A 27,031-nucleotide genomic window follows, 5' to 3' on the forward strand; every position below is an offset into this window, starting at 1 on the left:
AACATCGGATGGGCAATTTCAAAATGTGATAATATATGCAAGGAGTATTTCAGACCATTCACAAGTAGGGGTACACCTACAGGGGCCTTCGAAGTCCACTCTGTTGTTCCCCAGAATTGATATGTGGTATCTCCAAGAGAGGGAAATGAAAAATCAAATAAAAAATAGAACCTCCCATTGCTTTGAAGAGAATCAGGGATCAGTGGGCACCCCATGTGTAGTTTGGGAGGCCTACAAGACAGTGCCTCAAGACCAGGTCCTTGCCCTTATAGGGGGGAAAAAGAAGGAGCAACGTCTGGACTTTGAGGCCTTTGAAAGGGAGGTTTTGGCACTAGAGGAGGAAGCTGCATAAGACAGGTCCGAAGGGCTGGGCCATCAATTGAGGCTGAAGCAAGACGTCCTTCGGGCTCTTGTGGAACATAGGGCCAGACAAAATGCCCTGGCAACACAACGTCGCCTGTACGACATTGGTGACAAGGCCGGCAGACCCCTGGTTTGGCTGGATCACAGAGATCAAGACTGGACTTGGGTGCTAAACGCCAATGAGGTGTTGCGAAGGACTAATGCACTAATGCAGACACAGCAGAGACGTTCGCCAGGTATTATGAAAATATATATGCCTCCCGGAACTCGTGTCGGACCTAGATGGTGCAGTACTGCTGCAGACAATCGGTGTACAGAAGCTTGTGCAGGAAGATAGAGAGGGCCTAGAGGCAGACCTGACAGAGAAGGAGGTGGCGGGTGGTATTAGGGGACTGCAGTCTGGCAAGGCGGTGGGCCCTAACGGTTTACTGTTTTAGCTATTCAAGAATGTGCAGCGTGGTGGCCAAACCTATGCTGGCCATGTTTCAGAAAGCCGGAGAGGAAGAGTGCCTGCCAATGGACCAGCGGCTTACCACAATAATTTTTCTCCACAAAACAAGTAGTATATCTGGGGGAGGGATGCCAAAAAAAGTGAGAAAGGTTGTGAGGGGAATTTAGAGGGGATTAGTGTCTTGATTGTTCTGGAGGGATAACTAGCTCACAGGGACTCATGGGAATTTTGTAATTGAATGGTGTGCCTGAGTTGAATCAGTAACAATGCGATAAAATGTGATGGTTTTCTATGAACGCTTCCTGATTGTTATGTCACCATGTAAGCAACTGAAAATCTATGCATTACTCATACAAGCTGTATAACGCAAATCAATAAAAAGATGTTGAAAAAAATGTGTTATAAACAGTTTCAAAGGAATAACAAGAACTTAAAGATAAAAATAAGTAAAGACTACCTGTATGATGAAAGTGGTATATTAAATTCAGCATCTGGTAAAGCTGTTCCAATGAGTTTTCCATCATCGTAAAGCTCAAACTCAATAGAAAAATGATTCCTAATCTGTGGTAATAAAACCAAACCAAGTCAGCACACAACAAACTACAGTTCTGGAGACCATTATAAATCTGTTCATATGCTTGAGCGATTCAAACATTGTATATATAAAAACAATATGTCATGAAATAATGAATACCCCATAGAATTAGTTTAAATGTGTGTATTTTGAGCTATTTAATTTTTACCTGCATAGGGGAACGTATAGTTATGATTTTACTACCATCCATGGTATCAATTTGACAGATAATGGCTCGATCCACTCCAGAGTTTTTGTGTCTGACATGATAGACAAACCTGCCAACCTTTGTTAAAGGAATCTTTTCTGCACTTGAATGGTCAAAAGGAGCTAAAATGAAGGAAAAATATTTACAATCAACAGCAAACTACAAGTTAATGCACTTTAATGATTTGTAAAAGAGATGGAGCATTACAGTAAATTTGCCTCAGGAGGACTAATTTTATAGTACTAGGAATTGTTCAAAATTAATTGATAAGAAGTAAATATGCATAGCGAATTGCAAAGAAATAAAAACAAGTAAGAAAATAAGATGAAATAGATATGCATTTTAGCTGATGTTCGTCCTGATCTATATTGCGTTTGCTCTTTAGTTTGTTTATCTTTACATTATCCAAGCCAATCACAAACTTTTTGGATGTGGCTATGTATCACTTATCTCTGAGGGTGTTGCACTGGTGTAATATACCGCTATTCAGATGGGATGACACCTAAATAAATAAGCAGCACAGCCTATAGAGGGAAATATGGTACCCATCAGATTCTAATATTACCGAAGGTATATAATCTTTTTTTCCCAATGGATGACAATCAATCAGTCCACAAATGCTCAATATTTAAAGATTCCTCAGCCATATCCAACAACTTGCATCAAGAAGCTTCCCAGAAGCAAGAAGAGAACCTACCCAAAAAACACTGCTGAAACACTAATCTTGCAAATGAAACCTAGCCCTAGCTTCACAGTCCAGGCAATAATGTTTTGCAAATGAGTCCATTGGTTAAGACCTATTTCCACCTATATTCGATGCCCTTTATTTGTTGAGTCTAGCTCTAAACAGATTGTAAGAAAACATATAAAAGGAAGCTCAAGCGGCCATCTTGCAGGAAGACATGGGTAAAAAGCGATTAAACTGCTTTTTTTCTGAAACTCATCAAAGTTTAAACACTTTATTCACCCACACTCTTGGGCCAACTATAATGTATTGCTGAAAGGGGTAGATGGCGTCGCATCCAGCTATGAGGCAGAGTAGGAAGCGGGCTTTCTATGTAGTGTAAAAAAATGAGGTACACTATGCAGAAATTCCAGACGACCCTTATTGGTTTACAGAGTTTAAACTAATAATCCCAAAAGCTCTATTTGTGGTAGTGTGGTCAAAAAGTTTAGGTTTATTAGAAGGTAGTCTTAAGCATTTGTTATACTCACAGAGTCAAAAAATAAGACATGCAATCAAGAAGAAACTCAAGACCCAGGTAAAAAATAGCACAGATTTTTATATAATTTTAGACACCAAGGTAATCGCAATCAGGTAAGTACTTTAGACGTTATGGATTCTTACAAGTAAAATAGTAGAAAACCACAGCATGAACCTCGAAAGCGGTAATGTTATCCTATGGGGAAACAGTCACTGCATGGGTACACTTGCAAACTGTTCTCAGGTTTACTCTAATGGATTTAGGGTGCTTAGAGGCCAAGGTCCGAAGAACCACCAGAAGTGAGTATTAACTTGCCCTGGAATGTCCGGATGCAGAGGTGCTGATGCCGATGGTAGACTTGAAACCTACCTGTAAAAGTAAATGGAGAAAACTGTAACAAGAAAAAGACTGCAAGTGGGGAACTGGCAGAACCCAGAGGGGGCCTTGGCTCTTAAGGGTCTCTGGAGCAAAGGGGCCTCCAACACAAGCGACCTGCTGGACAAAACACCTCTGCACCTGAACCCCACAGCCATAATCCGAGCCAACCAATAGTGCACCTTTGCAGGGGCTGGCCCAAAGTTCTTCTGTTTTCAGTTCTTCTTGGTCCTTTTTCTATTCTCAGCAGATGAATACAAGTTCCTGATGTCAGACGGCTACCTAAATATAGAATTTAGGGGCGTTACGAGGAGTGTAAGGTAGTAGCCAATGGGCTACCTACTCCTGGGTAAGGTGGGCAAAGAAGTCCGCTCCGCTAGTGGAGTTCGCTGAGTTTTGCGCATTCCGCACGGAGGTCTGAAAAACTCTTGTTTAGTGATGCGGAGCAGTATTTTTTTCCCTTGCACAGCTCACCAATTAGAGAAATCGCACACTAGACCAACTCTCAATGAGATTTCTGAATGCTGGTGGTCGCAGCAGGTCACTACCGCTCGCGTTGAGAAAGCTGTTGCTTGAGCAGCAGAAAGAAGCAGCTCCCTCTGGCGATTTCTATGATGTCGTTCGTGCTGATTTTACAACATGGGAGAAACTCCTGGCGGTAAAAATCAGCGTGAACAGTGCAACATACTTGACTCCACTGCCGCAGAACTCCACGTATCACAGAGGAGTTTTTGTGGCACTTTGCTGAGATCCATGTAGAGTGTCTCAATGAACTACGCCCAGGAGGTGGTCACCGTTCAGTGAAGTGGCTGAACAGCGCGAGGGCGAGTCGTAGAAGTGAAGTGATTACTCCTGAGAGTTACTCGAACAGCGGATGTTGCGAGCGTGTAAAAGACTTGGTAGAAGGTTTCCCTGCATAGAACAACCCGTAGCTGGCACTAAGGATACTGAACATTTTTGTCCAATCTATCATTCACAGGCCCCTGATGAAGAGCTCCACAAGCTCGAAATGCATTGGGCACAGAGAAGAGCTTATCGCCATTGATGTTTAACAATTGTGATAGTGTTGAAAATGTATTGGCTATTTTTTGTGATCTAAACAAAATCATGCTGATGTTAAAATGTATATGAACGTTAATTTTGTGATTCTTTAAAGTAAATTCGAACAGTTCTAAAAGAAAAAGATTGATTATCATTTTTGTATAAATTGTGTTTAAACAAAGTGGTGTTCTTTTTGAACCACAAAAGCAACAGTGCATTGAGGTTAAGTGTGTTCCACACTTAAGATAGGTTTTTGAGAATCTATCCCTGCCACAAGTGGCCTGTCTACAGGAATCTCGGTCTGATGGAACATGAGGAAGAGAGTTGATATTATGAGAGGCTAAAGCAGACTGTTTCACCAAACTAGGAGAAGTGGGGTGCCGGAGGAAACAGGCCACATCACAAGGGGTCGAACGTGGTCTGTGAGATATAGATTGATCCACCAGGGCCCTGTAGCGGGTTTAGCCCAGCTCCCAACAAAATGTCATACACTGCGTCACAAGTAGGAAGCTCCGACTCCACCCGTTTGGCCAAGATGCAGAACGCCAATTAGGAACTCAGTAGGTTTTTCAACAGAAGGAAGAGTTAAATACAAAATCAGAGCAACTCGCCATAGCATATTAGCTAAAGAGGAGCTTGCCTCTGTAGCAAGACCAGGAGGGGAAAGAAGGCCTAAGGCTGGTGAAGACTCTAATCCAATATTTTCACCCAGTTAAGTTAGGAAGCTATCCTCCATAGGAGGCTGAGCAGCATCAGATATGAGGTGCAGAAACACCGACTCATCCCCATAACCTCCTAACCAGTGTTCTTCAGAAGGGAAAACACTGGAGGGCTCCACAGAAAGTGGAAGAAGGATGACCGAGATAGGGGGCACCATTTGCTCAGCACACAACATTAACCGGCCCCGATTTTGCGACGTCTCCACATCAGAAAGGGGAAGTGGCAAGGTGTGGATCGGCGGCGCCATCGTCATCAGAATCGGCTGATCAGACACAAGTGCTGAAGGAGGGAACCCCAAAGTGCTGTTTACTGGTGCCGAGACTGAGTCGTCCAAGGAACCCGAGAGCCTAACTGAAGCCGAGGGCAAACCTGCAAGCATGGACACGCCAGCCCCTCTGACCTCTTTGGGGCTCGAAGGCGCTCCAAGGGAAGGAAGACCCAAAGATGGCAGGAGGAGATCATTATTATGCTTGCATCTGGGTCAGAGCCCCGGCTCCAGGGTAGACAGGGAGTCACGGGGTGAACTTGTGCACGGAGTCCTCAACCGGCCAGAAGGAGGAGGCGTAAAAGTTGAAATCTCTGTGCGGTGAAGTCAGGGGTTGCCGCAACTTCGACTGCCTACGTAGAGGCTTACCGTGGGAGGGCGATGGAGAGTGATGTCCACGGGAACAGCTCCTGGACCGGGTCTGCAAATGAAGGGTGCTGTGACTGTGAGAGCTGCACTGACAGGAACTTCATCCTACGTTCCCACAGTGCCTTCGATCCAAGTAGACGACAGGAGTCGTACTTAGAGTCATGGTGCTCTACCAAGCACCCATAGTTTCAACAGCGAAAATGTCGAAGCAAGCCAAAAATGGCCTGACATAACCGATTCTCCAGATCTGCGTAATAAGCACAGAGAAGGAAAGGGACGTCAGCGCTTTGGAGAGGGGCTTATATGGACTCTGGTGACGTCACATATGTGGACTACATCGGTACGGAGTTGCAAGACGACCTCCACAGACGCGCAGGGGTACTGCTGAAAAAATCTTGATCTAGTCTGGCACCTGGCGAGAATTTTGGGGTAAGGAAACTGTGGCTAGTCTTCTATACAATGTAAACATTTACCTTGTTTTAAGGGAAAAAGCACTGGCACTGGGGCCTGCTTAGTACAGACCCATTGCATCAGTCGAAAAGCATCAGCACCAGGGAAAAAAGTGGTGGATGACCATGTCAAAAGGAGGTCCTTTCCTAAAGGAGTCTATCTTGAAATACTTGCTAATTACTGCAGCAGCCACAAGTGATGAGCACATGGTCATCTCTGAACATGGTAGCCAGCCCAGATATAGTGTATGTGGCTCTATCATCTTCCCTCAGAGATGGTGAGACTGTAGTGTTAACTGGGGGTTACATCTACTTTAGTGCTGTGGCAAGCTTTGCAACACTAGATGCCGGATGGTCTGCAGGGCTTCCCCCGCTGCATGATGCCACATGTTTCTTGTGCTGAGCCGTTGTTCCAGTCTCTTATCCCTTATATGGAAGCAGTGTACTGGACACCCTAAGCCGCATTCGATCAGTAGCATTGTGGAAGACTATCTGCTGCAGACATATGATCAATGACCGTGTGGGAAAAGAGGGCCATTATCAGCTGTGTGGCGGTCCAGCCTTGTGCTGCCCTGTGCTGCATCCCTTATGTATTCCTGGCAGGAAGGCGGAGCTTTGGGACTGAGTTGGTGCATCACCATAGATAAGTTAGTCAGAGTTACAGAAGAACACATTAATTAAAGGACAATGTGTGGGTTGCCCAATTTCCTACATTTTAGGTAGAGTAGGTAGCTGACAAGGGAGTATCATATGAGAACTGTGTCACCCAATTTTTAGCCCAGGATCTTAGGACCCTGGAGTGCCGTCTAGAGTATATGGCACTGTTGCTTACTAGCTGGTTGGTTGGTTGGTTCACCTCCTGGAAGGGGGAAGAGGGTGCCATAATATTTCAGTGCTGCAGTTATTCTTGACTTACTGACTGACCCAGGCAGTGGCCCACTGAGTGTTGGTGTAAGCAGTGGGACATGCGCGTCACCAGTTGAGCAGGTGAATGACATCTGATGGAGGTGACATGGGGCCTGGCCAATCAGGATAGTTTCCAGAAGCACTGATGGATGGTGGTGTCCTCTGCGCCTCGGGCTTCTAAGCACAGCTGCTGGGTGTTAATATCTAGCATTCTTGGGAATTTGACCACCGTGATACGTTGAAGCACCACCTCTGCTTAAAAGATCATCTCCCAAGACCCTTTTGGAAGGGATGGGACATCTGCTTTGAGAGGAGAGGTGACTGGGGATCAGTACTTCCTTCCCCAAACATATATGAAACAGGATCAAATCCTGCAAGCCATACAAGGTATTAGATTAGTTATTGAAAATGTGGTTAATGTGATCTTGCTTGCACAAAGTGGGCTGTATTGACGTATCTCTAGCAAGTCTGGAAACTGGCTTCACAGAGCTGTGAAAGATTTGGATGACTGGGAGAAACGTTATCTACCACAGAGAACAATAAAAGTCTATCCAGATGAAACAACATAAAGTAGGTGGCCCTACATTAGGTAAATGAGGCCCCCAGCATAGAACTTTTCTGCAAGGACTGAAATGTTTCTTCCAGGACTGTTTGACAAAGGTGGGATGGGGCTTCTCTAAATTCTTTATTCTTTACTGTCGAACACACAGCCAGAGCACAGTGCTAATACCTTAAAAGTCTGCTTAGGCACCCATCTCTGGAATGCAGCAGCAGAATTCCTTCCCTTAGTAAAATGTGCAATCACTCCTTCAGTTAAGAGTTCTATTGGCTGCCACACAACGCTTTCTAATATGATGCAATTCACCATGGAATTGCCTCAGTATAAAAACTGGGCAGTGTGAGCATTTTGAAAATACCCTCCCACAGGTAGAGATTCAAAGGGTAAAGATCTAAAATAGGATGGAGGCCTCCATCCTTCTTCAGCATGAGCGCATAGCAGTAGTAACAACCTGTCCCTATTTCCAAGTCCAGAACCCTCTTGATGCCCCTTTGGACAGTACAGCACTCACCTCTTGCAGAAAGATGGCTAGGTTCTCCTCTGAAAGCCACAGTGATGTGGGAGGAAGTTACAGTGGGTTAAAAAGGAATGAAAGGGCATAGCTCTGTTGGACAATCTGAAGGAGCCATCTGGTGGATGTGATGGATTGCCAGAGATGCTTCAGGTTCTTACATTCCTTTTTAAGAGCCAGACGTTTAGTAGAGAGCCATGCAGCTGACGGTTTACTCCTGGGGACAACTTGTTTGGTGATGGGAGCAATCTGATCTAATACACCTTGAGCAAGATGACAAATTGCCTCCTGGCTTTATCAGGGCAATTATCAAAGACCGGATTGTTATTGCTGAGAGCCCGATTGAACCTCTCAGACGTCACCTTTGATTAACTACGTACCCAAATGGAAGAATAAATGGAGTTCCCAGATACCCTAGTGCAAGATATCTTAATGGTACTTGCCAAATAATCTAACCAGACCAGGGGAATTGGGGGCAGAGTTTCAGCATAGGCACTGGGTGAAGCGTGTGCCCTAATTTGTACGTAGGTGCAAAAAAGCATTGGGTGAGTCGAAGCCTCTCCATTTGCTCAACTAGACTTTTACAGCTGGGCAGCATATATCGTCCAGGTGGACACAGAAGTCCCCTAGTACTAACAGATTAGAGTAATGCATTCCTAATGGAGACAATATATCTGCCAGTGAGGTAGAAAAACTCAGACGCGTCCCCAGAGGCGATAGATAAGAGCTAATAATGGCAAATTTATTGGAGAGCACAAGGGAGAAGAAGACAGCTTTGCAACCTTTGTTAGCAAGTTCTGAAAAGGAGCATTGGAACTTTTTCTTAAAAATAGTTGCCATTCCTCCTTTAGAAGGTACGTCTTGCCTCATGATAGCGAAACCTTGCGGAATGGCCTGCAATATATCAGGGGAGGAATCCTCATGAAGCCATGTCTCTGCTTAAATAACAAAATAGCGTCTGGCAGATAATCTTCCAGTAAATCATATAGTTTACACTTATGCTTGGCCAATGACCTGCAGTTTAACAATATCAGGGCAAAGGAGGTGCCAGACCTAGAGCCAGAACAAGTTTTACCGTCTAGCATGGAAGAGTTCTGAAAAACGACTTACTTATCTTCGTTAATGATGTATCTGGTAGGGACACAGTCTAGCCGCAGATTCCTAAACGTAGAATGTCCCCAGGCGTCAGCATGGATCTGGTAAATGTTTTTCCGCAGCAGTACCTCTGCATGCCGAAAGGGAGGGATGGAGGGCGTCGCCCGGACTCCGTCCTGACGTCGTCATGACGTGAGCCACATAAGTCCCCCCCGACGTGCTGACGTCATTTTTCTTTTGTGAAACGTTTCCGCGCCACAACGCGGAGCCACTACAAAAACTGTGAGAATATAGGAACAGTGTGCCAAAAAAGATCAAAAATCGGTGAAACAATAAGGACAAGAAACCATAGAATGATGAGAAACCACAGCATGTGAAAAGAGTACTTAACACTTGAAGGGTCCATGTTGAAAGAGTACTCAACACCTGAAGGGAACGAACAAGGCACCCGCCCTTAGAAACAGTCTCGCCCAAGCGAAGAGCCACACCGCCTTAAGAAGCAATGGCATTGGAAATTAATGGCATGACAAACTAAGGACAGTTCGCAACCACAGGATGGAACTATATGAAAGACAGTCTCTAACCACAGAATGTAACTTTAAAGGACAACAAGACGGGAACAACATGACCATTTGCGAGTGACCAAAAGTGACCAACAACAGAGTACGTTAACCACACCCCCCACAATGACCTATGAACTGTAGCATAGTCAAATAAAACCTCAACCCAATCGGCTACAGCATAGACAAGGAGACCCCAAGGTAATGGGGAGAAACAGACAAGGGTGGAGGGTGGGTGGAAGAACAAGAGAATCTCTATGCTGAAAATCCAGGGCGGAAGAACATTGAAAAGCACATAATCTAGCCACCCAAAGCGAGAAAGGGTGGAGAGCCATTGTGCCAGAACAGAGTGACACACCCTGCCCCAGAGGCAGGTGAATTAGAGTACCCTTCAAGAAGACCAAGGCCACCTGTAAGGAGACAAGTGGGCAGAACCCCACCTGGAAGGCCCTCACAGAACGGGGAGGATGGGTGGGAGTTAAGGAATCTGCGGCTAGACTGTGTCTCTACCAGATGCCTTGTTACCGAAAGTAAGTAATTTCTTCATCTGACAGACATCTAGCCGCAGATTCCTTAACTTAGAATAGATACCAAAGCTATACCCCATTGGAGGAGGGTATGCGAATGAAAGCCACCAAGTTCCCAAGGGAAGTAATCCATCCATCCATCATTATTGTTGACTAGAACAAGGTGGGAACAGCAATGCCAGCATAGCTGACACCAGACCCATGAAGCAACGCAATCACAGAACCATAAAGGTCAGTGCACAATGGCAGAATGCCATAAGCTTCAGCAAAAAAGAAGTGAAACTGAAAATAGGATCCCAGGATCCGCCAAGAGACCAAATCCCAGAAAAGGAACTAAACAGTATGACAGAGTCAGAACATACACTTTGAACGGCAAAAAATGACATGTCAGACGCAGACGTCACCATGCCGAGATATACAAACTATGACTACAGGAGATACATAGAAGTGGATTGCAAGAATACCTGTAAGCAGACCTTGTGTACCGTGGGAACCCACCACAAAAGTGTACAAGCCCAATCAAACATAACAGCCACAGCATATGCGCACCAACAGCGAAAGACGGGCGCATTAACAGGTAGTCATCCGGCAAACTGTACCCACCGGTTCAAAGACCAAGGATCCATGGCAAGCCGGACATACACACAAAGCCATCTCCCATGATGGAGAGGGAGAGGGAGAGGGAGATGGAGAGGGAGAGGGAGAGGGAGAGAGAGAGAGAGAGAGAGAGAAAGGATGATGCCAGAGAGCATCTGGACTGTGAACCAAGAGAGGTTTTGGATCCTACGTCTACCCAGCCCGGATCTCAACTACAAGGTAAACAGAACAAAGTGGCTGGATAGGGAAAATCTTTTTCACAACTGTAGGTCACGCAGTCAATTTATACTACGTAGCCACGGTCATCTGTACCAAAACAAATTTATTTCATCATTTTTTTGGTTTCTCAATTTTTTCAAAACTGCATGGGCAAACCAAACAACTGTCACGACAGTGAATACATGGATACAATATTTACATATATACACATATACCAATATACATTATTTACAAAGTGAAGAAAACACAATTATTTGAGACAATTTTCAGAAGACACACCAATATTGTATCCATGTATTCACTGTCGTGACAGTTGTTTGGTTTGCCCATGCAGTTTTGAAAAAATTGAGAAACCAAAAAAATGATGAAATAAATTTGTTTTGGTACAGATGACCGTGGCTACGTAGTATAAATTGACTGCGTGACCTACAGTTGTGAAAAAGATTTTCCCTATCCAGCCACTTTGTTCTGTTTACCTTGTAGAGAGCATCTGGAGACAGTATATGTCCACTGAAAATAGTAGCAGAGACCAGGAGAAGAAACACCTGAGCCGGGGGACACAGCCAAGACAGTGGCTCAAGGAACACTACGGGTACCCCGTGAAAGCGCACCCACCCAGCGTGGACCCACAGGTCATGGCCACCCCGAGCACAGAAAAAACTGATCTGGAGCGGAATGGACAAACGCACACCCACACCCAAGATACTCAACAGTGCCAGGGGGAGAATGAAGGTGGAAAAAAGAGCCAAATGCAAAGCAGGAGGACGTGAAATCCCAGGGGGCGAGCCGGAGGCAGCAGTACCCCAACAAGACACTGGAGTAGAATGCGACCACAGACGTAGGAGAGTGCAACGAAAGAACCGTAAGCAGCAATACAGAAGCTCCAGGAGAGGGCCACACCAGTCCGTAGGTAGCAACACATGAGGCATCCCACCCCAGCAGGAAGCATGGAACAAAGGGAGATGCCTAGAGCATAACCCACAGCAATAGTTTTCAGAGGGACAGAAAATAACAAAGAGAACTCCACAGGAGCCTCCGAAACTTCCTGGCAAGGAAGGGCAGCTACAGAATAGCAAACGAATATCCCACACAGGGTACATCAGATCCCTATAAAGGGACACCCCAGGAAGAAAAATCATAGACAGAGGTCAAATAGAAACACAAAAACAGCAAGCCCAGCTGTACCAATTGTTTGAAATAAAAAACACGGCCGAACAAGCCATATAACCAGTCTGGGAAATAAGTCTTGAACCCAGAGTGGGAAATCATAAACAAACTGACAATACTGCATATGAAAACACAAATCCACCAAGAGGACTAAAAACCTGGCAGTCATTGAAATCCATATAGGAGGCGTCAGACAACTGAGTCGGCATGCTCATCAAACAGATGGACCCCATTAAAGTCAGATCCAGAGTCTCTCCCGAACATCTTCGGGAAAACTGCCATTGCGTAGCCATGCTTGGCGACGCAGAGCAACAGACCTGTCAATAGCACGACCCACAGAGTCAGTGCTAAAAACCGAAAACTGAACCATTTTGCAGCCATCCCGAATTAGCTGGGCCAGGTCAGCACAAGGGCCCTCAGACAAAGAGGGAAGAAGTGGGTCGACGGAGTTTCAAAGGGCAAAGGCAGCCAGAGCAAACATGCAGGTCGTGCTGAGGGACTGAAGGCTGGCGGACGCAAAGATATTGCGGCTACACGACTCCAACCACCTGGACTGACTCCAAAGTGGGAGGAAGCAACAGAGGAGGAGAGGAAAGGAACGCTGCCTGGACCACAGGCAGAGTCATCTGGAGCCGGGTGATGTGCAATTGCATGACCAACGGGGTCCCCCTATGAGGGTCTGGCCCAAGTCCCCAGAAGGACATCATACAGTGACCAGCCAAAAGGCAATAAGGGCTCCACACCCACCATGCCCTGTTTGAGAAGATGCAACAAAGGATCCGAAGGCAGGGAGACTGAGGGCGGCTGCATCTGTAGGATATTCCCAGCCCTACGAACCGCCCTCGCAATTTTCTGCACTAGCCTCTGTGGCAATTCGACGTGGAGCTAGTAAGTCATCCGTTGGGAACATCCACCCAAAGACAAAGGCCCCACATAGTGATGGGCCAGCCAGGGCCTCATGGGCCCCTGTCCTAAAGAGGACTTGTCCTTCCGGCGTTGAAGAGGCGTCAACTCAACCTCCACCACGGCAGGAGCCTGTGGGAAGGAACGACGTGGACTCAAAGTCGAGTTCCGCGCCACAGCGCATCCATCAACAACATAGGGCCCCCCATAGGGCTGTGCGAAGACGCATCAGTAGGGACTGATGGCGAGACAGCGTTTGGTCGACGCCGATGAGCCCCGAAGAGGACTCTTCTGCCCGGCATCGGACCTGTGTTGGCTCGACTTCCTGTTGACTTTTAGTCGAGCCCCGCGCTGCAGCTACATCCAGCGACGACAGAGGGAGTCCTACAGGGTTGTGCAAAGACGCACCAGGAGAGCTACATGTCATAGTGGGATGCCCCTACGGGCAGTGCCCTGCCGTCGCAGCAACCCTGGAACCGGAGTCAAGGCACTAGGTCGGCGCAGAGGGCGAACCAGTTGGTGAACACCCGACCTGAGTCCTTACCCCCACTGTGGGGCCTGAGGCGCGCCAGGCAGTGGGTGTGACCCAAAGGTGGCCTGCAGAGACCTGAAATAGGCCTCCATCTGGGTCCAAGTCACCCCAGCACCAGGAAAAGGTGGGTAGGTGGGACCCGACTCCTGAGCACCCATGTCCGATGTAAACCGGGAGCAGCAGGTCCAGACATCACACTTGTGCGAGGTCGACGATCTCCGTGGCTTCTTCCGGTGCTTACCTGAGGCAGGCGAGCGAAGTCCACGGGAACGACTCCGGGACTTGTTCCGAAGAGGAACCTCAGTGTGGGAAGAAGAACTGCACCGTTTGGATCCTTCTGCTGGAGACGAAGGCCGGCGCCGCGAGGATTCTGACCGGGGCAACTGGGCGGACATCAATTTCATCTGTCGCTCCCGCATGGACTTTGGCTTCAGCTGCCAGCAGGCGTCGCACTCGGTGGAGTCGTGGTCCTCGCGCCCAAGCACAACATGCAGTTCTTGTATGGATCTGTCACCGACATCTTCCGCACATGGGTCCCACACGATATGAAGCCAGTAGGCATTGCTCACTGTTCCCGGATGCTAAAAGGCTTTGAGAGGGCCTGACAACAACAAACAGGCCAGAGGAACTGCTTCTCCTGGATCCGTGTTGGGATGTGGAAAAGAAGGAAAACTGACATCCGCGCTCCCGGAGGAACTTATATGGTTCCACTGACATCACATCTGTGGACGACGTCAGGACGGAGCCGGGTGATGCTGTCCCCCGGTGCGCAGAGTTGCTGCTGGAAAAAATTCCGGATCCAGTCTGACGCCTGGGGATATTCTAAGTTAAGGAATCTGTGGCGAGATGTCTCTATCAGGCCACTCTGTTTTAGAGCGGGTATTGGGAGGAAGCCATCCTTCTCTTCCACCACATTGAATTTGAATCTGTGCTGATCAGTAGCTTGTTATGTGATCAAGTGATACGCAACTGTTGTATCTGGCATTGGTGGTTTGACTAGATAAGGCTCCGAAGATGGTCTTCCGATATCCCTGGAGTTTGGGTTCTCATATGGGGCTGGCTTATCTATAAAGGTGAGTCTACATGGACTGGGTTGGTGATGTTGACAATGCGAATTATGGTGTTGGTAGTAATCTACAAATTACTTACTTTCGGTAATGATGTATCTGGTAGAGACGATTCTAGCCGCAGATTCCTTAACGTAGAATTATCCCCAGGCGTAAGACTGGATCTGGAAAATTTTCTTTGCAATAGCATCTCTGCGTGCCGGGGGCGGTACCACGTGACTCCGCCCTGATATCGTCACCGGGCGTGACGTCCCCAAGGTCCCATAAGCCCCACCCCGGCGTGCCAAGGTTAGTTTTCTTCGTAGAACTTTTCTGCACCACAACGCGGAGCCATCACAAACCAAAAACTGTGAGAATACGGGAACAGTGTGCGAAAAAATTGGAGAAACAGAAAAGGAAGAAACAAATGGAGAGAAACAGCATCATCTGGGAGAGTGCCAGGCACAGTGGCACTGAAAGTCAGAGCAGGGAAGAGCAGAGCACAGCTACCGCTAAGTAGCCCTACAAGCAACTATGACACCGTCCCAGGGGGACAGAAAGCAGGTGAAAAACGTCACAACAGACGAAGAAGTCTGCAACCCCAGCCCATAACAGTGAGGGACAACAAGGCCAGAAGAGTAAAGACAATCTAACCCAAGACAACACCAACAAGGAGAGGTGCATTCCCTCTTAAGAATAAAGAGTGAAGGCACAAACAAGAGACCCCAACTCAGAGGGCTGTAGAGGAGCCAAAGTGCAAGCAATGAAAAAAGGGCATGAGTAGGCCCCACACTGGAGACCAGGGTGCAGGGACGCAGAAGTACCCATGGACCACCCAACCACTCACCAGAAAGGAAGGAGTGAATCAAGCAAACAGAATGAGCATCCATCTACGGAGGAAGGCAAAGAGGGCACTCGCAGAAGACAAAAACCACCCGGAGGAAGGCGAGTGCAGAAGATTAAGCTAATGGTCCTCGCAGGAAGAGGAGGAAGGGCAGGTCGTGAAGGAATCTGCGGCTAGAATCGGCTCTACCAGATACACCGTTACCTGAAGGTAAGTAACTTGTACATCTGATCAAGACTACTAGCCGCAGATTCCTTAACGTAGAATAGATACCCTAGCCATACCCAGAAGGGAGGCGGACCTGTGAGAGAGCCTTCCAGTAGGAAAAAACACAAGGCCCCAGCAGGGGATGTGCAAAGGGGATAAGAAGGGCAGCCAGCCCCCACCAAGAAGAATGAGCAAGGATGAGGCGAGGGGAGGCCAGGATACCCCCAGTCCATCCAAGTTACCGGGGAACCTCCAACAGAACGGCCAGGAGGATCAAACAACGGCAGAGGAGTACCAAGGAAGAAAAGAGCCACCCCAAAATCTATGGAGAAGATGTCTAAATAGAGGCAAGGCCCCTCCACAGAAGAACACACAAGTAAAGGGGACAGCTGAACCGGCCTGAGCCTCGAGTCAGCGGCAAGGCAGGAACGGTGCCACAGTCAAGAAAGGCAGGCAAGAGAAGAAGAACGTAGTCTCGCAAGGTTACAGCAAAACAAAAGGCAAGGGCACAAAGGCCCATGCCAGGACTCCCGGCAGTGAACCAGAAGAGCTGGCATGCACCATCGTCAGCAGACCAGTACCATGAAGCAGAGCACCCAAACCAAGCCGAACACAAGATGAAGGCAAGGCCAGGGAAATCCAGAACATCCCAATAGGGAAGCCGTTCCAGACAAACCCGACCCACAAAAAGAAGTGGAACCAGCCAGAAGAGAGGAGGAGAATTACGTAGGACGGACACGGCCGCCCACCAGAACACCGGAAGGACCAGGAAATCCAATCCCCCCTGGAACACCAGACAGAGGACCAGGCCAAAACACCAGACTAAAAATGGGGCGGAAACACCATAGCACAACGCCGCAGATGATAGCCAAGGCCGGTCCAGCGATACAATGAAAGTGGAAAGGACAGAACCTGGAGTAGCGCAAGCAACGCCCCGACAAGATTCAAAGAAACCGCACCAGCGATATTCAGTAACACCAGGAAAGGCGAGGAACCTGCAAGGGAAGTCCACACCCTCCCAGCATAGGGCAGAGCAATACAATAGCTACAAGTACTTCACTTAGGGTAAGACACGTCCCAAAGAAAATATGGGAACCACTCTTAAGGAAAAAATCCCGCATCAGAGAACAAGAACATAAGACCGTTGGTTAGAGCCACAGACGGCTTATCAAGCAGCCAAAAAATACACAATTGCCAAAGGGGCTGAACCAGGAGCCAACAGAAGAGAGGGGTCAACCTAGGGACCCCGAAGGCACGTCAAACCACACAGAACATACAAACAGGCCACTCAAAACACCAGATTCCAGGAAGAAGGTGGGATAACGCCTCCCATCAAGCCCTGGAGAATCAACAAGCCAGCTTACGAAGGGGGAGGTGGACAGAGCCCATCAAGGAGACGCTGAATGGCGGAATCCGCGTGAGTGTTAAACAAAATAACCCCATCAAAGGGCAGGTCAACCAGACGTTCTCTAATATTCTCAGGAAAAACACCATCCCACAGCCAAGCATGGCGACGGAGAGCCACAGAACTGGCCATAGCACTGCTAAGAGCATCAGCAACATCCAAGGCTGCACGGAGAATAAACGCGGTCAACTCTCGACCATCCAACACATGATGTCATAGGTCAACACGGGCACCGTCATGGGAGACGTGAGAAAGAAGGGACTTCACAGAATCCCATAGGCTGGAGGTAGCCCTGGCCAATGCACAAAGTGTGTTGAGCGCTCGCAAAGCAGCAATGGAGGAAGCAAAGATGTTACGTCCCCATGAACCCAACCACCGGGGCCTCCAGGGACGGAGGAAACAACACCACAGGCAAGGACTGGAAAGATGGCCCTGAGTAGAAGGGTGGAAGGAAAGACAGACTGGGTTGTGCGGAGCAGGACGGAGGCGATGTAGGAGCGGCTGAGGCACCAGATCACCTGTGACAGGACACCCCCCAAGGTCCCTGAAGAGAGTTGTGGAGAGACGCTTCGAAGGGAAGGACCAACTCCCGTCCACCAGAGCCCTGGTGGAGAACTTCCAACAGATGATCCTTAGGGAATGGAGTGACGGGGTCAACCATCCGCAAAATGCCACCGGCCTTGGAAATAGCCCGAACAGAAGCAATACTGGCCTACGTAGGGCGCTGCGGGGAAGAAAGCAATTCCTCCGTGGGCGACGGCTGTCCATCCCCAAGACCAGCTGGAGGAAGAAGCGGCCGGCCCCCTGAATGGTGGGGGATCCACGGACGAGTGGGGGACCTGAGGGCCCGGGGAAGGTGGAGAAGCCGGCGAAGCAACCAACCACGAACTGCGGACGAGAGGGTCTGAGGACTGAGGCCGTGGGGATGGCGAGGAGTCCTCCCTGGACGACGCCGGTGAAAAAGCAACGGTGCGACGTCCCATCTCCAGAGAAGAAGAGACCAGGAGATGGCAAACCTTCGGAGATGAGTCGAGGACCCGACGCAGGCCCGGCGCCGTGGAGTCCGCCACAGGCTCCGGCTCGACGTCGATCGGCGCTGGAGTGGACATTGGAGTCGACCTCCACCACCAAGTGCTCTCTAGAAGAATGGGGTGGGGTTGGAGCCGAAAAGGCGCCCGCTTGACCTCACACGGGTCAGCCGCCCGTGTAGAGGACCAAGATGGGTTCGGGAAAGGAATCCAGGTCCCGGCCTCCACCTGCTGCACCACCAGGGCCAGGGGGAGGAAAGCCTTCTCCGCCGAAACGGCCTTGGTGAGGCAGACGCCCGCTCAAAGGACCGAGGACAAACACTGAGTCGCGGCCATCTCCTGCGACGACACAGGGAGCCCCGTAGGGATTTGTGGCGAGACAGGGCGCCGTGGAACGAAGAGGGGAGCCCCGCAGGACCGCACCTCAACAACAACACTCTACGACAACCTGAAGCCGAACCCTTCGGCGCCAGAGCCACTGGCGACTCCGCAGAAGGCCCTGCGCGAGGCAAGGGATCCACGGACGTCTCAGGAGGTGGAGGAGGGGCCAGAGAAGCCTGCAGACCCGCAATGTAGGCCCTAGTTACCCCGATGCCAGGAAACGGCGGGTAAGGTGGCGACAGGCGAGGGCGCATGACCCTAGGGGACCCCGCGCCCTCTGGCTAATGAGGAGAGGGCCTCTGAGACAAGCTGCAGGACCTACCAGCCGGTGAGCGACGCCCTTGGGGCTGTGGCGAAGGGCGATGCCGCAGTCGGAATCGGCGGCTCCTGGCTTCCGAGATAGGGGACGGACACAGACAACACCGACCTGGACAAGCGGGCCAACAGCAATTTCATCCGGAGCTCTCGCTGTGACTTCGGTTTGAGGTGCTGACAAGCGTCGCAGTCTGTCGATTCATGGTGCTCGCCCAAACACCACATACAGATCAGGTGAGGGTCCGTCGCTGACATCTGACGTCCACAAGAGGGACACGTCTTGAAGCCCGAAGGCATTCACACACTGTTCCTCAACGCAAAGCGTGAAAAAGAAGGCCTGAAAACAGGCCAGGACACAAGCCGGATCTGCGTTGCACACGGAAAAGAGAAAAACTGACGTAGGCGCGCCAAGGTGGGGCTTATGTGACCTTGCTGACGTCACCCCCGCGGACGTCAGGGCGGAGTCACATGGTACCGCCCCCGGCGTGCAGAGATGCTATGGCAAAGAACATTTTCCGAATCCAGTCTTACGCCTGGGGATAATTCTACGTTAAGGAATCTGTGGCTAGTAGTCTCTATCAGATGTGGCTTTCTTCTGTAACTTTTTTGGTGCATAATAAGCACCGGGTTACTCTGAGGTGGGGAAGCGTTTTCAGGTGTGTAGCTGGCTTATTGTAGGTGGCTGTGTGAGGATATCAATCAATCAATCAGGGATTTGAGAAGCGCAATACTCACCCATGAGGGTCTCAAGGCACTGGGGGGGAGGGAGGGGGCTCAAGCAGCTCTGTCTCAGCCAAAGAGCCAGGTCTTGAGGCTCTATCTGAATGGTTGCAGAGTGGGGGTCGGTCTGATGCTGAGGGGGAGTCGCTCCAGGTCTTGGCCGTGATGTAGAAGTAGGCTCTTCCTCCCGTTTTGGCTCTGCAGATAAATGGGATTTCCGCCAGGGCAAGGTTGGTGGAGCGGAGGTTTCCCTTGGGTGCGTAGAAGGAGAATCTTTTGTATATTGGGGTCCGGTGTTGTTGAGGGATTTGTAGGCTTGCGTGAGAAGCGTTAAGCTCACTCTCTTTTCGACAGGGCCTTCCTGTAGTCCAGTCTGCAGGTTATGAGTGCGTGGATGATGGCCCTTCTGGATTCGGGGGGGGATCCGTTTGAGGGCCGGAGAACGCAGAGGGTATTGAAGCATTTGGAAGAAACAGAGTTGACCTGTTGCTTCATTGTGAGGGAGGAGTCAAGTATGATGCCGGGGTTGCGGGCATGGTCTGTGGGTGTGGGAGGGTTGCCGAGGGAGGGTTGCCAAGGGAGGTGGGCCACCAGGTGTTGTCCCATGCGAAGGGGGTGGATCTGAGGAGGAGGACTTTCATTTTCTCTGAGTTGAGCTTCAGGTAGCTGCTGCTCATCCAGGATGTGATGTCTTTCATCACATCCTGGAACCTGTGCCTGCTTATGTTGGTTTCCTTGGTGAGGGAGAAGATGAGCTGGGTGCCATCGTGCTTTCTGCTGATGGTAGTGAGGGGGGCCATGTAGATGTTGAAGAGCGTGGGGATATAGCCGAAGACTGAGTTTATGTAAAGCCTCCCTTGCTGTATGTCAGACTGGCCACCTTTCTCTTTGGTAGGAAAGGTGTCACTTGCCATTGGGCTCGAAGCTGGTTTTAATCTAGTTTATGTGTTCAGATTAGTTCTGAGACAGGCACAGTAGGATGAAGGCTCAAGGCTCAGCCTCTTTAGCTGTAGGAGTCTCTGAAGAACAAGATGCCTTTTGGGAACAGAGGGCAGTGTTGATTGTTTGTTGGAGCCTCTTTGAAGGTGGTTCAGGAGACAAGGTGTAAGTCTCTTGAGGCTGTTCCTTGCCCTGTCAAACACTGGAGGGAAGATCTTAAGTGTGAACTGAGTAAGAACCCCTAAATGTGGTCTTAGTTCTGGGTGCAGGTTTCATATAAGGACCTGGAGACAACTTATCTTCGAAGACTGAGTTATTACATGAAACACATTCAGGACTCTGCTCCTCAAGGGGTCTCCAAACCACCGGGGCGCACACTGTATGGAGTCAGAGTAAGTTCCATTGATATCCCTGCTGCGTGGTCTGAATGATGGATCAGGAGAGCCTCAGCACTGCCGCCTGTAATGCACCCACTGTTGATCCCATGGGTTCATTAACATTTTTTGGCACTGAAATGCTTTACAGACTAAAAGGAGGGTTTGTCACCCCCTCCCCTTGGGAGGCAGTGGTTACAGACCCAATGTTGCCCCAGCACGGGAACTTGCTGCTACAGTAGGGCCAGAATTTTAAATTGGTATTTTCTATTTCCTTTGTCTGCAGGAGTCATAAGCATAGACCTTGTCCTGGGATTGTCCCAAGATTAGGATGCAAAGTGTCCGACTGTTGTACAAGGACCTCTCTTGTTGTAGCCCCACATTCCAGTATCCAGGCTTCGAAGTCTTCGGCTTCTGTAGTGCCACAGTACCAGAGCACTAGATGGCATGTCAAAAACTGACAGGAGAAAACACTATTTAAGGTGCAGTCTGTGTTGTGGTGCATTGAAGGTTTTAGGGGCGGATCAAGAGTCACCTTGAATCTAAAACCTCTTATTTGTATTTAAAAAATGTTTTTCCAGTATATGTGACTAATACTAGGTAGCAGAAGTGTATGCAGCAAGTGATCTACAGCAGCACATGCTTAAAACATTTAGGTTTGTTTTAATTAATAAACACAATGATTTGTGTAGAATAACTTACTGAGCTGAATGAAAAACAGCTTGCTGCTAAGGCTTGTCATTGCAGAGAACTGGTCCGTCTCGCTTTTTCCACGGACATAATCCATATTGAGGCAGTCACCATCAGTCACGTCGATTGTTTTTGTTCCAGCACCAACATTAACAGCAGTGAAAGACTCACTTGGAGAAACTGAAATTGTGAGTCCCAAAGAATTTTTTATCACAAATGGTGTCTGATCTTTTTTGAAGACATCCGACGACTTGCTGGCCGCTTCAGCAAATGCCTAAAAAACATACACATACATTTTTGCTGCACTGCAAGAAAGTATAAATAATTTATAGCATAGCCTACGTGTTGAACACTAAAATCTCAATTCCTCACTTAAACATTCACTGCAAATACATGCTGGGAATTAACAGATCTGTGGCAGCACAGGTAGAGCAAAATAAGGTAAGTGCTAATTTACTGATCTGCATTTGTGCCATAAGAGAGAAATGTAGATCCACAGTTTTGAAAACCCCTCTGGTGCGAACAACTGCAGTATTATGATTTTTGTGCTTTAGAATATATATTTTTTTATTAAAACAATAAGTAGGGATATGTCAAAACGTTGCATGCAGAAATATCGTCCTACTTTAATATTGTGCCAAAACGCACAAGTTACTTACTTTTGTAACGATATATCTGTAAGAGACATTAGTTGGTGATAGATTCCTTACTTTAGAATAACCCCAGGCATCAGACTGGATCCGGAAAAGTTTTTCTGCTTAGCAGTACCTCTGCGCACCAGTAGGCGGCGTCTTGCGGCTCCGCGTCAGTCACTGGCGTCGTAGGCGCCGAGATGACCTCACGGAGAGTACTTAGGCGCCACCCATGCGTGCTGATGTCAGTTCTGTTCACAACTATTCCGAGCCGACATACAGAGCTATGCAAGAGACGAACAATTGCTGCATAAACTAGGTCTCTAAATGGGGATGACCTTAACCCTAGTAATCAGTTCGCAGAACGGGGAGGATAGGCAGGGCAGTAAGGAATCTATCACCAACTAATGCCTCTTGCAGATATATCGTTACACAAGTAACTTGTGCATCTGAAAGAGACACGTTAGTGATAGATTCCTTACCTTAGAATAGATACCCCAGCAATACCAACCCCGGTGGTGGGTCTGCGAACAGGATTACACCAGAAAGTCACGGAGCACAGAACGGCCAAAGAAGCTGTCCCTCCGGACCTGACTATTAAGGCAGTAGTGCTTGGTAAATGTGTACAGCGAAGCCCACATAGCTGACTGACAAATATCCTGCAGGGGGACACAGCGTCCCAATGCAGTAGTGGCTGCTGTTGCTCTGGTCGAATGGACACACAGTCCCACAGGAGGCTCCTTCTTGGCCAAGGAGTAACATGCTTTGATGCACAGAAAGACCGACCGGGAGATGGTCCGTTTGTGCACCGCCCAACTTTTTTGGCACCCACGTAGCCAACAAAGAGTTGATCATCCACCGGAACTGCTGTGTACGCTGCAGATAGAATGCGAACACACGTTTTGGGTCCAGACAGTTTAGCCTCTCCTCTTCCCTTGAAAGATGCGGAAAGAAGGTGGGAAAGTGATAGTCTGCCTGATGTGGAAGGGCGTGACAACCTTCAGCAAGAAAGAAGGACGGGTCCTGAGAACCACCTTGTCCGGATGAACAGAAAGGAAAGGATGTTTGGAAGAAAGAGCCTGGACTCACTCACTCTCCTGGCAGAGGTGATAGCTACCAGGAATTCCGTCTTGAGAGTAAGACGTAAGGGACAGTTATGAAGGGGCTCAAAGGGAGTGCACATCAGAAAAGTCAAGACAAGATTCAAGTCCCACTGAGGCATTATGAAGGGTACTGGTGGAAACCTATGAGTAATGCCTTTAAGAAAACGGTTAACAACCGGGGACTTAAAAAGAGAAGGCTGATCTGGAAGCCATAGAAAAGCAGAGATGGCCGAAAGATAACCTTTGATAGTGCCCAGAGCAGAGCCCTGCTGGGCCAAAGAGAGAAGGAACAGAAGAGCCTCAGAGAGCGAGGCAGAAAGGGGATCCACAGTCTTAGCTGTGCTCCATGCCACAAATCTGTTCCACCGACAGGCGTTCACTGTTTTGGTGGAGGGCCGCCTGGCCGCCAGAATGACATCACAGACTTCGGAAGGAAGCTCGAAAGGTGTCAACTGTCGCCGCTAAATCTACAAGCATGGAGGTGGAGGCTGGACAGGTTCGGGTGGAGGACCGTCCCCTGCTGCTGCAACGGAAGATCCACCCGAACAGCCAGACGGATCGGGGGATCGACACTCATACGGAGTAGCTTGGGATACCAAACTCTCGAGCCCAATCGGGAGCCACAAGAATGACTTAGGACCGGTTGCGCCTGATCGTCTTTAGCACTCTGGGCAGAAGTGGTATAGGCGGAAAGGCATACAACAGCCCGCAACTCCACTCGCAACGAAAAGCATCGCAGAGCGAGTGCCGCCTTGGAAATTCCATCACGCAGAACTGATGACATTGCGCGTTCTCTTCGGTGGCAAATAGATATAACCAAGGTTCTCCCCACTGCTGAAAGAGACCTTGCGCCACGTCTGAGTTCAGACGCCATTCGTGATCCATCATGCACCACCGGCTGAGTTCGTCCACCCTGGCGTTCAGAGAACCCGCCAGGTGTTGAACCACCAAGGTAATGCCTTGACTTTCCAGGCTTGTAGAGAGGCGCAGCGCCTCCTGGAATAGGGTCCAAGACCCCACCCCGCCCTGTTTGTTGCAATACCACATGGCGGTGGTGTTGTCCATGAACACCTGCACTACACTTCCCCAGACTGTGGGAAGGATTACCTTCAGTGTAAGTCGGATCGCCCGCAGCTCCAGAAGGTTGATATGGAGCCGGGACTCCGCCGGAGACCAGAGGCCTCTGATCTCCGCCTCTCCCAAGTGGCCTCCCCATCCCAGGAGGGACGCATCCGTCACCACTGCGTGCTCCGGTTGGGGAAGGGAGAGGGATCTGCCACTGACCCAGTCGTGATTCATGAGCCATCACTGCAACTGTCATTTAGTGCCCTCCGAGGTCTGAACATGGTCGGACAGGTTGCCCTGATGTTGCGCCCACTGGAACTTCAGGTCCCACTGCAGAGCCCGCATATGCCATCTGGCATGTGTCACAGCAGGATGCAGGAGGCCATCAGGCCCAGAAGCCGGGGGGTCATCCTGACCGAAACCCAGGATAGAGGCTGAAAGATCGGAATCATAGCCTGATTATCCCGGACTCGCTGCTCGGTTGGATAAACCTGTCACAGCGTAAAAACCAGAACCGCTCTGATGAAGGGGAGCTTCTGAGAGGTACTCGGGTGCGACTTTGGAACGTTGATGGAGAACCCCAGCAAATGCAGGAGGTCGGCTGTAGTCTGGAGTTGGTTGACGACTGCCTGGGGTGAGCCCGCCTTCAACAGCTAGTCATCGAGGTAGGGGAAGACTGACACCCCTGACCTGCGCAGATGAGCCGCGACCACCGCCATCACCTTCGTGAACACCCGAGGGGCACTGGTAAGGCCGATGGGGAGCATGGCAAGCTGAAAATGTTCTTGGCCTACCGTGAACCGCAGGTAGCGCCGGTGGGCCGGCAGGACGGGAATGTGAAAATAAGCGTCCTGCAAGTCCAACGCTACCATCCAGTCTCCAGGGTCGAGGGCAGCCAGGACCTGAGCAAGGGTCAGCATTTTGAATTTCTCCTTCTGGAGGAAGCGATTGACGTCTCGGTGGTCCCCCTTGTCCTTCTTGGGGACCAGAAGTAGTGGGAATAACCACTGCCCACTTCCGGACCGGGAACGCACTCGATGGCCCCCTTGGCCAGGAGGGCCGTGACTTCGTGTCGGAGAAGAGGCAAATGATCCCCCGACAAGCAGTGGCACCGAGGTGGCATGGCTAGAGGGGAGGACTGAAAGGGAAGGGAGTAACCCTGGCAGATTATGTTCAGCACCTATTTGTCCGATGTAATTTCTCGCCAGTGGTGGAAGTGGTGGCGGACCCTGCCACCCACTGGCGTGGGGTGCTCCCTTAAGCTCGGATTAGGCCAGCTTAGAGGTGGAAGCAGCGGGGGTAGAGGTAAACTGCCCCGCACGCTGGTTCCCAGACGCAACCCCTGCGGAAGCCACAACCGTGGCTTCGCTGAGGCTGGTTCTTACTGGAGGAGCGCGCCTGGGTGCCTCTACCCTGGCCACGAAAGGAACGAAAGCAGGAGTGGCAGGGTTCTTTGTAGAAAGACGCAAGGACTTGGCCGTGGCCCGTTAGTCCTTAAAGCACTCCAATGCACTGGCAGCCTTATTGCCAAAGATGCAGGAGATATCAAAGGGCATGTCCATAAGCGAGCCCTGGACATCGGGCGAGAACCCAGTTGAGCGCAACCAGGGGTGGTGCCGCAACACCACAGTCATGGAAATTGCCCTGCCCAACGAATCAGCGATGTCCAAACCACACCTGATGGCAAACTTAGCCACACCCTTACCTTAAGCAATCGCTTGGGAAAGGACAGCCTGGACCTCCTCAGAACACTGAGGCAAGACCTGAGACATGGAATCCCACACTGTGTGGGAGTAACAGACCAACAAGCAGGCAGTGTTAACCGACCGCAGCCCTAAGCTGGTCGAGGAGAACAACCTCTTCCCAAATTGTTCCAAAAGTTTAAAGCCCTTATCCGGCGGAGCCTTGGGAAAGGCACTCTGCGACATCGAGGCATGAATAACCAGGCTCTCAGGCGTAGGGTGAGTGGTCAAGAAGGCAAGATCACCAGGCGCCCCTGGCCGGCCGCAACCAAGTGCCCAAGAGGACTTCGGTAAGGGCCTCATTGAAAGGGAGCAACGGCTCAGACAATGCAGAGGCCGTCTGGAGCACCTCCGAAAGGAGGCTGGTCTTGAGGGGTACCGTAGGGAGGTTGAGATTAAGAGCCGACGCAGCACCACGGTGTAAGAAGAACCCTCCTACATAGTAGGCGGAGGAGAGGCAAACCTCGGGTCAATAGCAACATCAAGTTCGCCCGCATCTTCCAGGTCTTCCACCAAATCTTGCTTGGAGTCACATTGCCGGGCAAGGGGGTCCTCTGACCTGTCCCAGTCGTCATCCGCCTCCGGCGTAGAGGGGGATGGTCGCAGCGGCAGAGCCGGAGAAGGGACAAACAGCGTCGGACGGCGCGGAAAACGGCGCCGGCTGGAGCAGTCTCCCAATTCGGATCCCAGGCTGTAACAAAATGGTCCAGGAACCAGGGCAGGGGTGGGATAAGCGGCACCCAGTGCGGCGCGGGGGTTGGAGCCGAGGGCGGCGCCGGGCTGGAGGCGCTGCACCTCATGGCGCCGGAGCCAGCGCCGTAGGATTCTGTGGTGCCGGAGCCAGTGGCGGAGCCGCCGGGCCAACAGGATCTGGACACAGGACCACGGAGCCCAAAGGTGCGCCGGAAGGAGCCAGGGGCCTAAAAAGGCGGTCCATGGCAGCA

At 49.9% G+C, this 27,031-nt stretch overlaps 1 protein-coding gene across 4 annotated transcripts in view; it reads right to left on the reverse strand.

Annotated features, from left to right (window-relative positions):
- Nucleotides 1-27,031, reverse strand: part of VPS13A (vacuolar protein sorting 13 homolog A) — a 2,146,181-nt gene that overhangs the window by 1,144,391 nt on the left and 974,759 nt on the right. For all 4 annotated transcript variants that reach the window (XM_086961343.1, XM_086961342.1, XM_086961345.1 and 1 more), the window contains 3 exons: nucleotides 21,558-21,819; nucleotides 1,558-1,718; nucleotides 1,272-1,375 (listed from right to left, as the gene is read on the reverse strand). In XM_086961343.1, the coding sequence (XP_086817469.1) occupies nucleotides 1,272-1,375; nucleotides 1,558-1,718; nucleotides 21,558-21,819 (527 nt within the window). The remainder of the gene's footprint in view (nucleotides 1-1,271; nucleotides 1,376-1,557; nucleotides 1,719-21,557; nucleotides 21,820-27,031) is intronic.

This window comes from Lissotriton vulgaris, chromosome 3_1, assembly GCF_964263255.1.
Source record: "Lissotriton vulgaris chromosome 3_1, aLisVul1.2, whole genome shotgun sequence".
Taxonomy (NCBI): Eukaryota; Metazoa; Chordata; class Amphibia; order Caudata; family Salamandridae; genus Lissotriton; species Lissotriton vulgaris.